The sequence below is a fragment of the Phaethon aethereus genome, assembly GCF_964289735.1.
Source record: "Phaethon aethereus genome assembly, chromosome: 8".
Lineage (NCBI taxonomy): Eukaryota > Metazoa > Chordata > Aves > Phaethontiformes > Phaethontidae > Phaethon > Phaethon aethereus.
Window position 1 is genome coordinate 25294389 of NC_138584.1, and position 12579 is coordinate 25306967.

Sequence of the window (12579 nt, forward strand, 5' to 3'; positions counted from 1 at the left end):
GCCTCGCTGAAGTCTTTGCGCTTCCCATTGCGGAGGAGGAGTCGTGCAGCGCTGTCCCTTTCGCCTCGCCTCTGGCCCTGCGGGCGTGGGACCCCGGAGGCTACGCCGCGCTCTTCTCGCGGCTGAGGGTCTCCACCTCCTTCATCAACCGGAGGCACAGCTCCTCCCGCCACGGCAAGGCCACGCACTGCACGGCCACGGGCAGCCCCGCGGCTCCCGCCACAGCCTGCGGCGGGGACACAAGCAGCGAGGGGTTACTCGGGGGGCTCAGACTTCCAGCAGCTTTTGGAAACTTGGTTCAGGCACGTGGCTCACGCTGGAGAGCGGGGAGGTCGTGGGCTGAGCCCTGCCATTCAAGCAGCGTTAGGACGCCGGGGCAGAGGGAAGGCTCCTGCTCTTCTTGTGGTAGAAATGGTTGCCAAACCTTGGGCAAAGTGTTTAAGACATCCCTCCCACGCGCCCCAGCCAGCTCTGCTTTGAGCTGCCGTGCAGCCAGATCGCTATTCCTTCAGCGTCCTCACTCCTGCCCCACGCTCCCCTGACAGCCTGCGCCTGGCCAAGGCGTCACGGAGCAGGAGGAGGGTGCAGGGGGCTGTGGCTGCCACAAGGACCTAGTCAAAGCAGCCTTGCTGCATGGCTCCCTTCTGGTTTCATCCTATAATCCAGCCTGAGGGTGCTCCCCCGGTCTCCCCAAAGCTTAGTGACTGATGGGTTTTGGTGCTTAGCAGAAAAGGGATTTGCAAGGGACGTATAAAGAAGTGGTGAGGTTTTTTGCACTGTACCCATGTTGATGGAGACATTTAGGAGCCACTGATTTCAGTGAAACTATTACTTGAACATCCACCAGCAGTCTCTGCTCCACCACTTTCCATGTTGCATACCTGTTTCAGCGTCCGGTCCCAGGGGTCATCACAGCATCCCTGGTAAAGCTTTAGCTCTTCCTCATCAGCTTCTGTCACTGTGCTGACGGGTACAACCCCAGCGGGGAAATTTAAGACATTGTACAACATTGTGGAGGAGATGGCAGCTAAGAGAAGCACAAGAGAGAATGCTGGTAGTCACAGCCTCCTGTCTTCCTTCAAATGTACACATTTTGTGTTCATTGAAGGCCCTGAGAACCAGCTGCTGCTGAGAGGAGACATTGCACAGGACTGGTCATCTGCAGGTCCAAGTTCTACGGCAAGAAACAACTGCCATCTGATCACTTCATCCATGTATCTGTCTCCAACTGATCAGACAGCTTTATGGTAGTTATTTTTCCTTCCTAAGTGGGTGGTGAAGCTCCACGGTAGTGGACATTTCCGTCCAGCCTCAACCACTGTGGTTCTCTGCCCCCACCCCGGGAAGGTCCCAAACTCACTTACTGAGGAGTTTCCCGGGGTATCCCGTGGTGAAGGCAGGCCCCAGGACAGGGCACAGTACAACATCCAGACGGAGTTCCCTCCACCGGGCGATGAACTCTGTGCGGTATGCCTTGGGGAGGAGAGGGGAGATGACATGGAGGCCGTGTCCACGCCTGGAGCATCTCAGCACCAGGCTCTGGCACGGCCAAGGAGGCCAGAGCAGAGAGCTGTGCTCGAGGGAAGAGGCAGGGGCACGTGTAAGTGTCTGCCTCCACCGCACGCAGCCAGACCGCGGCCAGGAATTGGTACAGTCCCTCTTTAGCTGTCCCCACTCCCAGGGACAGCCTTTGACCTGCTGGGACCACCGAACGTGGGCATTTGGGCATGAGCACTGTGGGCAACTGATAAAGTCCTGGCTGTGGTGACCCGAAAGCCCACCTACCCCATTCCTATCTTGCTTTTGTGCTTTTCCCACCGTCTTGTCTCCTCCCCAGCACCTCCCTGCACAACTCCTTTCCTAACTAATGACCCTCCGAGCTGGCACTTGCCATAAAGCTTCAACTTGTAGCATGATGCCAGAGAGAAAAGTCCTTAAAACATACCTCTATTTGATGGTGATGATTCCACATCTCCTTCACTGACCTGCAAGTGGAAATGGTAGCAACATTTTTAGGCTTTAAGAGGAGGAAGAATCTCTTAAATAATCCTCCACACTGATAAGCCCCGGTGATTTTAGCAATTACTTAAAACAACACATCTTTCACAATTCGTCTAAAGTTTCCTGGGGCATTTGGCCAAGCAATTAAGCAACACATGTCTGGAAGTGGTGGAAAGAAAGCTTCTCTTGTGAGCCTGGATTTAGCACTCGTCTCTGCCACAGGCTGCCTGTATGACCTTGTCCATCCAAGTCCCTCAGTCCCTTCAGGATAACACTAGGGGCAGTGAAACACTGGGGAGATGCGTCCCTAAAGGCTGAAGCCGTGCCCAGGATGGAGGGACAGCCCCTGCAGAGAGCAGGTCAGAGCCTGTCGTGAACCCAGTTGTCCCCCCAACCCTGGCCACGGACACTTAGAGGAGAGAAGGTACGGTTCATTTTCACGGGTATCCTTGGGGACGATGCCATCTTACCTCATCCCACCCAAGGCACTCAGATAGTCAGCCAGACGGGGAAACTGGAAAGGCAAAAGGTTCCTGTTAGGGACATGATATGGGGGTGCAGTAACTTGTGCCATCCTGGGAAAGCCCTGGTGCTGTCCTGCCTCCGTCCCTGGGGATGCTGCACTGAGGGTGAACGGCGATGATTAAAAATGCTCCTCACGGTTCTGAATTTACTTTGCTTCCAAATTCTGGTTGTTGGTTCCCAATTTGTTTCTTATAGCCCAATATTTCCTGCTCACAGAGGAATGTGCTGACTTGAACCACATCACCTTTCATTATTTTTGATAAATCATTTTTTAGCTCAGCATCTCACAGAAACAAGACCTCTACAAGCACTTTGATTGCATCCCGCTCACTGCTACCTTTTTGATCCTGTCAGCTGAGAACAACCCAACTGGACAGAGAGGCAGAGAAAATGGAGGATGGAGGAGAGAAGCCCTACAAAAGGATGCTCAGCTGGTGAAAGGCCAGCCCTTATTAATCACTGGGAGTCCCCATGAAGATGTGCTCTTTGGGAGGCCTCCGACACAGGGATAGAGCTTCAGCCTTGAGTCCCTGTGCATGCTGCAGTGATCCCAGTGCATGAGTCTGTAGGAAACTGGGCACTGCTAGGTCTAGCATTTGAAGAACCCCTTGCTGTGGGCTCTGCATTAGTCTTTTACAGCTCTTGGCTGGTCCTGGGGAGGCATTGGAAACTCCACAAAAAAATGAGATTTTGGAAAAATCTTGTTTGAAAATTAAAGAAAACCTGTGGCAGATTTCTCTTTAAGAATCTCTGACACTCCCAGGGAAGAGACACATAAAATTCACCGAAGAAGGTGACTGTCAGAAGTGGCTTCTGACTTACCTGCTTGAAAAATCTACCAATTCCTTTTCAGTTTATAAAGCTGCAATTCATAACCTCTGTGTAGAGACTCTTTAAAGCGCTGTTGCCAAATTCAGCAGTTTCTTGCATTTCAGAAAAGAGCGGTGTTCTTTCATCATCTGGACCTTCCCTGGTCCTAACCTTTCTGCAAGGATTTACACAGCTTTTCCAAAAATCTGCACCTCAATCTTCAGTCCACCTGAGTAAAAACAGTCTGTGTTCCCTAGCGTAAACTACAAAAAGCCCACGCAACTGAAACTCCAGGAGGAGCTTGCCATGGGTTTGTCCGGTCAGCTGCTTCCTCCTTGATCAGGCACCCTGCCTTCCATCCTTCGTCAGTCCTCAGCTTACCACACCACACATGTGCACACCCTCACACACACACCTCACTAATGAAGAAGAGAAAACTTTTATGGAAGGAAGGACATAATAGAGAAAAGAAGAAGGAGGAGGAAAAAGGGTCAGATGGAATGATGTAGCTGTGGTGCTAAGAACATGGTTTAGTGGTGGACTCGGCAGTGCTAGGTTAATGGTTGGAGCTGATGATCTTAAAGGTCTTTTCCAACTGAAACGATTCTATGATTCCCCTTTGCACTGGATAAATCCCAGCAGGGGTATAGAAAAGACCTTCCAAAGCGATAGCATGTGCCTTGGCCTGAAATCCGTGTTTCCAGTCAAAGGTGTCTCTCGGTACCGTCATGCTTTCAAGCATCTCAGGGCCTTGCTGACACCACTCTGCTTTGAGCCTGAGGCCAGAGACTCACCAGAGGTTTAAGAATCAGAGCCAGCAGCTTCTTCCCCAGCCTCGGGATCTTGCAGGAATTCACCTGTGCTTTCAAGCTTGGATCTACGATATCTCCTGTGCTGAGAGATGACAAGAGAAGGGGATCATGCCAGAGAAACTGTTTGCCCTTTCTCAGAAACCTAAGTGTCTCCTGTTCGGGGTGGGAGAGATGGTCTTGTTTTTCCTGTGCGTTGTGCTCGTGGCTGTGGGAATGGAAGTGTTGCCAGAGGACTCCTACTTACAACAGGTCCAACCAAGCACGGCCTCCATCCGCAAAAAACGTCTTCAAAAACAGTTCAGTCATGACATAGTGGATCCGAGGTGGAGAAAAGGGCACCAGCTGCACCAAAACACAAGATTATGTGGAAGCTTGGGGATGTGAACGATTTCGAAGGCCTGACTGTGGATATACTTCACAGGCAGTGCAGCACCTCCCTGGGCTTCACATGCCAACAGAGGTCATGGTTCAACCCTTTACAGCCCAGGCACGTCCCCATGGGATTATTCCTCCTTGATGGCTGTTTGGCTCAGCTCTGAGATCTCTCCAGAGCTGTTTCATCCCGCATCCTGCTCCAGGCAGTCCCCAAGACAGAAACCTTTCTGTAGGTTTAGACTAGATATTAGGAAAAATTTATTTACTGAGAGAATGCTCAAGCATTGGAACAGGCTGCCCAGGGAGGTGATGGAGTCACCATCACTGGAAGTGTTCAAAAAACATGTAGACGTGGCACTTTAGGACATGGTTTAATGGACTTGGTGTTGGGTTGACGGTTGGACTTAAAGGTCTTTTCCAGCCTTAACGGTTCTGTGATTCTGTAGAAACTGCACCAGTTCCCTGCCTGTCCCAGCAGAATTGACATCTCTCAGTCATGGACTCACTTTGCTTTGAAGAGCACCACTAGTATGTTTCCACAGGTAGGTCTAGATGAATGGAAAGGTATTTCCCATCCCCTGCCCCTTGTCCCTTTTCCCTCAGTGGTCCAGGAAGGACAGAGGTCTCCATGGGCACTGGGGAAGAAGGAGAAAAATGCCTCTCAGAGCCCTCCTGGGGAAGGACAGACCTAGAGAATGACGGGGCAACCTTCCAGGGTCAATTGCAGCACTTCAGGGATGCTGCTGTCTGGTGTGGAGCACAGCCACCAGGAGAGCAGAGGTGGATTCGTTACACCCCTGTCCCCTTGCAGGTACGAGTTCGCTAATTGCTAGTGCTGTTTCCCCATGAGATGCACTGCTACCCTGGGTAGGCGTGTGTCTGCGTTGTGTTACGTGGCTGTAGTAACTTCATCTCATACCTCTGGTAGGTCATTTATACCACAGCTGGGCTTGGGAGTTAACGCCTGGTTTCTGAAGGGTGATTTCAGCAGCAAGGAGCAAAGCTGGGGACCCCCTGGGGAGGGGAGCGCGGGGTGGTTGTGCTCACCTGGTGCCCGGCTGCCTGCAGAGCCTCCCTGGTTTCCCGCACCGCCCGCCGCATGCAGGGGGGCAGCGGGAAGTAGCCGTCTGTGTCGTAGTACCCGACGCGCAGAGGAGCGGAGCTGGAGTACACCTGGAGCAAAGAGCCACCAGCTAAGCATTTCCAACCCTGCTGGGGGTAGGGCTGCCCCCACGCTGAAGCCCACTGCAGAAGGGGACAAAAGCTCCAGATGTTAGGGAGTAACTAATTTTCTGGTTTGCTGCTTATAGTTTCCATAGGTTACCCTTCTCAAATGTCCATCCCCATCTTTTCCTCCAGCTTCCCCTTCATCCCTCCCTCCAGATGCAGCACAGCCACTCAAGACCAGTAGATTCAACCATTGCTGGTTGATGGAGGTCGAAAAACCTCCTAAAGTTTGTTTGCTGCAGGGGCAAACGAAATGCCCTCAGTCAAGAGATTTGCCGCAGGAGTTCCTGATTCTGTCTTGTTTTCCCCAAAAGATCTCCAGTTTTTTGCTCCTGGTGTTGCCTTCCTCCCCACGCTTTTCTGGGGTCTCTCAATCTGATAAGCTACATGCCAACTGAGAAGGCAGAAAGGTTAACTACTCATTAACCTATTTTTTTCACATAATTATGAATTGTGCCCTTAAAGACAGCTAACAAGTTACTGGAAACCAGTACTGTAAAGATAACTGGACCCTTAAAGACTGCATACATTGTGCGTGCAGCACCCTCAAAAGAACCAGTGCTTGCTGTCTTAGGGACTCACCTCCTCATCAAAGGGGATGGGGGGCACAGTGGGGTCCAGCCAGAACATCTCCTGGCAGAGCAGCGCCTTCATGCACAGGGCCAGGCTGTCCACGTCCCTCGCCATCGGCCCCAGCGCACAAGGAACTGGAGTGAGATGAGAGCAGATGTCCACATTAAGCAAACGGGTGCGCCATACACTGGTCCACCCCTCTGCACGGCCACGTTGGCTGCAAGGGGTGATCAGGCAATGAGGTGGGATGTTTTGGATGGACTCTGGACAGATCTTGGTTGTCTCAGGCTTTCCTCAGGCCTACAGGAGGACATAGGACTCTTCACAGCATATAAGAAAAGCAATTAAAAATTCATGTACCTGCCAGGATTCCACTAACTGGGGCACTCGCTCCGGACAGGCTGTGGGAAAAGAAGAAGTATATTGACATTTTGGTAATGGTGAGATATTCCCAATACATTTCAATAGCATAGTGGGGTCTTCAGTTCAGGACCTGAACCAGAAGGAAATTATTAGAAGTATTTCATTTGTGTAATGTGAAACAGAAAATTTTGGTCAAAATGAAAAAAAAAAAACCCAAACCAAACCCCAACACATCTTAGTTTTGGTTTAACCAAAATGTCCCATTTTGGCATTATTTAACCACTTGAGCCCCCTTTTCCTTTTAATTCCAGGCCAGATTTACAACAAAAACATGGCCATTTCCCCATGAAACCCAGCAATGCTGCCTCTTGGGAGGGGTTTTGAGCAAAGCAAGCCAGCCTTTAAGAAACTGTCCTTTCTTTTCCCCCCCAAGTACTCACTGAGTACCTTGCCCCTTCTGCTGGGTTTGACAGGCTCTTTGCTGGGTGGGAAGGGCAGAACCCAGCACCTACCTGAGCCTTTCGGCCGTGGGTTTGAGCCCGCACAGCCCGCAGAAGCTGGACGGCAGGCGGATGCTGCCACCGATGTCCGAGCCGATGCCCAGGATGGAGCCTCCCCCTGCGATCAGAGCTCCCTCCCCTCCTGAGGAGCCCCCGGGGCTCTTCTGGTGGTTGAAGGGGTTGAAGGTCTGGCCGAAGATGGGATTGCTGCAGTCATAGCTGAGAAGAAGAAAACCAGCAAGCAGGCTGTCAGGAACAGCCTAATGCCTTGAGTTTGTTGGCTGTCCCTTACAGTGAGCTTATGTGGCATAGCCAACCCCATCCTTCCATTCTGTGAATCCCTTGGGACACAGCTCATTTCCATGAGCCTCCACTCTCCCTCCCATGCGCAAGTGCACTTGATTTCTCTTATGTCGTGGTAGGTTTATTTTCCTCTTAATCTTATCTGAAAGCTATTTTCAGTTGAACTGAGATTGTTGGCAGTTGATGGAAGAGGGACCTATCCAGGCAACGTCTCAGGATACAGGAAGGACCCTGTCCCTGGGCCTACAGGCTGGGTTTTAGCTTCAGGAGCACAACCAGAGGAAAGATTTCTAATGATGTATGTTACTTGAACAGGGACTGCGGCACGTTGGTCATTGCAAATGGGATGGCCCCCTGGCCCTTCAAAACCTTGACTAGGACACTGTCCTCCTGCACCGGCGTGCCCAGGCATTGCACAAGCCCACAGGTCGACAGATGTCCCTGCAGAGAGGAGAAGTGACAATGGACATGGTCAGCACAGTTCCCCTGCAGGCTGATGATGATCAGTCCCCATCATCATCCCCTGATGATCTCCCCTGCAGATCATCACCAAAGGATGATCTGGTGTCCCCTTTGGTGGGTGGTGGGTACTAACCCACTCCCTTGCAAGCGCTTGCATGAAGAGCCGAGGACTCCCTTTCCTTCCATCCTTGGCAGAGAGCTGCCAAGCACTTACAGCGCTAGGGCTTCTCGTGAAGCTCTCCTTGCTCTTTTCCATGCTATTTCTCTCCCCTGACCCAGATGTAACTCCATAGGTGCACTACGTCAAGATCAAATGCAGTGTCCTGCTGTCCAAGTGGCTACCAGTGGATGTTCAGGGAGGGACTATACACTCCAGGCAAACACAGCGTGATCCTTTTTCTGTTAGGTGTATGGGGCTTGCTTTGGGCTGAGAGCCTTCTTAACTGTATTGGTACGTTAACATGGAGGAGACTGCCTAACAAGTTCAGCTCGGGAGTGTGTGGTCAATCCTCATCAGGGCTTGTCTGTGAGGGGGTCCCTGGTGTGCCTCATGCACAGGCTCTTGGCTAAGGGGCTCAGTGGCCAGGCTACAGCACAACAGGGGTCCAAGGATAAGGTTTCTGCTACTAATGACTTTCTAGAAGCTAAGCCATGTTCTTATCCCTGATACTGCAGACCTCTGAGTAGAAGTCTGAGTTATGGCCCAAACAACCACGTAGCCTAGCCTGTGCTGTCTCACATACCAGAGAAGAAATCATTTGTGTGTGTAACTATTCACCCCTTGCTTTTTTGCTGATGGAGGCTTTTAACTGCCATGAGATGTGGGGCCACAGCCTCAGACCCAGCCAGGCTTTCTGTGGTGTAAGCAGGGAGGGATCAGGCCCTCTCCCATTCTCTGTGTCCCACCACTTCACCACCCAGCCCAGCTCATGATGGAACACTTCACGGGCACAAAGAGAAGCACCTTGTGGCCAATGTGATCCTTGATGCTGACAGGGACGCCATAGAGCAGACCTTTCTCCTTCTGCTGTTGTATGTCCTGGAGCTGCTCCTCACACTCTGGGATAAAATGTCGCAAGCAGTTTGTCTGCTGGGTCACTTCCAGGGCCTGTGCCAGACACGTGGAGGAATAGGTGTTAGTTAAGAGCAGCATCGTTACACAACTGCATTCAGTAGCTACCTGGACCTTCAAAACAAGGGCTAGTGGCTTGGTGTGAATGGTAACCCCCTCCCCAGAGCACCCCAGCTCAAGCCATCTCAAAGGACTGTCCAGTGATGGGTCTGACCAAGGAGACAGAGATCCCTCCCTTTTCATAGGTTTCTCTTGATATATGCTATATTAAAGACTTGTCATAATCACCAGCTCCAACAAGTCTTCTCAGCCACCAGCCCACACACCATGGCACGGAGAACATAAGTAAGTGATATGCCCATCATACTGTGGACAGGCACTCACCTTCTCTAAGTAGGTGTAGAGGACAGTCCTGGGGGACAGAGACCCTTCCCGCAGTTTCCCAGTGAGTTCCAGCAGCGGCAGGGACAGGACGGCATCCGTCTGGACATGAGGCACCTGCAAGGGGAAGATGAAGGGGATGCCAGGACAGCAGCTCCAGTTGCCCTTTCCCTCAGAGGAGATAAGTCTCTTAAGTTTTGCCAACTTTATCAACAGAGCTTGCTGGAAAGGTGGAACCTGCATGTGGGAGTTCAGACCTTGAGCTGCTGTTTCATCCGGAGTTTGGATGTAATGAACACGACGCAAACACAGGAGCCCAGCTGTCTCTGAAGGTGTAGAAGAGCTGCATGCATCTGCTGCAGCAGAGGACAAGGCAACGCTTCACATCAGAGCCTCCTCCTGGCACTGTAGGACTTACTCACTGACCAAGAAGTATCCTCAGCTGAGCAAACACCAGCCTGGGCAGAATGTACCAAAGTCCTTGCACACAAGTCCCAGGCTGGCCCTTAACCCCTCAGAAGGGGTACAGGCACCGTGAGTCAGCCCAGTCTGAGGTCAAACATCTAATAGCTCCAGCCCAGGAAACTGCAAAGGTGTCAGTAGGGACTCACAGCTGAGTAAGGTCTGCTCAGGTGAAGACGACTGGCAGTCCTAAGTGCCACCAGCTTTTTTTTTTTTAAGATTTTATATGATATTTATAGAAATATATATTTAAGAAAAAGGTTGCAAAGATTTGTAGCTGGTTGCTTTATCTCCAGGTACGTTACTTGTGTAAACATAAGCTGGTTTAACCAGTACCTACTCAGAAGTGAATGGGCCAGGAAGGAAAGGTGGTTAGAAATGAGTGTTGCAGTAGGAATTCAGGGCCACATCTATGCTGGCTGGGTGCCTGCCTCATTCGTCCCCATGTCGTCTCCTGGTTGCTCCCAGGGGACACTGAATGCCCTGTGCTTCATTAGTGTTAAGTTAGGCCAAGTATCTTCTGGGCAGCCTGCTGGGCTGGGAACCCCAGTGAAAGATTTGAAAAGTCTCTGAGAGCCATCCAGAAGCCAGGTTTTAGTGACAAAGATATAGGGGTGTGGACGAATGTGTAAACTTAGACTTAGGAAGAGCAAAAGGCTTTCTCGCTTGGGCCCATAGAGGTAAGAGACATTTCTAGATCCCAAAAGAACTGGGATGTGGATCAATGAAGATCCAATGCTTCATCACCTGTGTCGACCAAAACCTCTTCCCAGTGAGTAATTCACGTCTCCCTGGCTGTAGACTCCCACAGCATCTCATCCAGCTCGAGAGCAGTGATCTCCCTTCCTCCCAAGGCAGCATTTCCTCTTGTTGAGGGCTGCTGGCACATCTCCCCTGGACTCCTCATTATAAAAGATATGGAGGCATGAGCTGGAAGGAGGAGCTGAAGAACAACATCAGCAGACACCCCGGAGGGACTCAGACCCCTGAGAAGGATGGGTTACCTGCTCCCTGAACTGCTGCACAGCCTTTGCCATTTTCTTCAAACCCTCATCCCGGGTCCTCCGAGCCTCTTCCATTTTCTTCTGGATCTGCCTTTTGCCCAGCCATTTCCAGACCACCACGGCTGCCGCCGAGCCGCAGAGCAGGGCAAGGGCAGCAGAAGGATCGACCTCCCGCTCTGGCAGGACCTGTCTCAGCTGTTGCTGGATCATAACGTGGCCTTCTGGTCTCCGGGGATGGAGCGAGAAAGAAAAGCAAGGCAGGAGCAGGAGACTTTCCCCGCGTCCCCAGACCCGTCTGTCCTCGCAGCACCAATGCCACGGGTCAGCAAATAGGTTGTAAGTCCAAAGCTGACCCCTGCAAAGCTGCCTTCAGTGGAGAATGATTGACTGGGAAATGGAAAAGGTGAAGTTTGGCCAGTGAACCTTGGGGCGTCAGGTTTACAGGGGCTTTCTGGACTGCGGGAAGTTCTCTGCTGGGGAGGAAGGGCTGTGGGATCAGCGGAACAAAAGAGGCAAGGAAATAGCTGCTCTCCCACTTCCTGCGTAGCCTGAGAGGACAATGGGAGAAGGGGAAAAAACAGCTTGAAATCACAAGATTTCCCTGCACGGGCATGGGGAATGGTATGACGAGAGGATGAATAGCTGTGGGGTACTCACTCGCTCACCAAATCCCTTAGCCTGTGCTGCTCCCGTGGTGGCCAGAGGCTGCTTCAGGAGGCCGGTGGATCGGGCTCAGCACTGCCTTGACGTCTGCATGCACCAGAAGGAGAGGCCATTCCACCCCATGACGGAGCGTGCTGGTATTGCCTTGGGAGTGGAAAATCCCACAGGGTTGCAGGCCAGAAGAAGCAAACTATTTCCAACAGACACTGGGACAGCTAGTGTGTGAGGTCTTTCCAGCACAGAGGCCTCTCACTACAAGCACACAAGAACCATGCACTGAGCTGAAGGCAGCAACCCAGCCAACATCAGCCCCAAAACAAATGCCATGGTCTGTCTGTGATCCGCTGATTTTGGGTGGTGGGTCCTCCTACGGGTCCCACCTTAAAAAAGGGTTTTGGGCAGTTAGATCGTGCATTACAAAACTTTTCAAGGTTGCACTTGATGGCCAGAGGCCCAGAACCTGATCCTGATCCAACGGAGTGTGGAACTGGATATGGAAAGGAAGGTGAAGAGTCTTCTCCCCTCAGGGCTAGGTAGTCCTCTAATGCTTGAATTTTCATCCATTGTCATGTCCATTCTTAGCGGTTATAAGAGGTCACTGTTGTTTTCTGTAAGAAGTTGTGTCAGTAGGGAATGTTCTTCTCTCTGTTCTTAACTGGGGGAATTTTTGAAGGACTGTGAGCAAAATTGGCTTTGGCATCCTCTAAGAAACAGTCCGGAGCCGACAGCAATTAGCTACGTGGTAAGAAATTAAGCCGGCCTCTTACTGTGTTCTCTTTCAGCGGCACCCTTGCTCAGAGGATGCCTCCTTGGCTCAGGCACTGCTGGTTTTAGGAAAGCGGCGGCATGGGGACATGGCAGGCTCTTTGCCTACGTGACAGCAAGATAACCTCTATGACGGGCCAAGCAGACGTGGGAGCTTTGTTTCCCCACGCTGGGAAGCGTCAGGGCATTGGCTTCCTGCATCCGCTTGTGCACTGGGACCTGTGCTCCGATCCTGCCCTTTAGACGCTCGGCAAATGTTTAACGGAGACAGAGCCAGCCGT

At 51.6% G+C, this 12579-nt stretch overlaps 1 protein-coding gene across 1 annotated transcript; it reads right to left on the reverse strand.

The window, feature by feature from the left end:
* Positions 1-100: 100 nt before the first annotated feature.
* LOC309407307 (vitamin D3 hydroxylase-associated protein-like) lies at positions 101-11080 on the reverse strand (the record flags this gene model as incomplete). Its single annotated transcript, XM_082002793.1, has 15 exons — positions 101-226; positions 882-1027; positions 1365-1473; positions 1946-1985; positions 2472-2515; positions 4131-4230; positions 4393-4490; positions 5571-5696; positions 6333-6457; positions 6684-6724; positions 7199-7405; positions 7797-7930; positions 8916-9059; positions 9408-9521; positions 10871-11080. The coding sequence occupies 15 exons, from the start codon at positions 11078-11080 to the stop codon at positions 101-103; spliced, it is 1764 nt and encodes a 587-aa protein (XP_081858919.1).
* Between the last annotated feature and the right edge of the window lie 1499 nt (positions 11081-12579).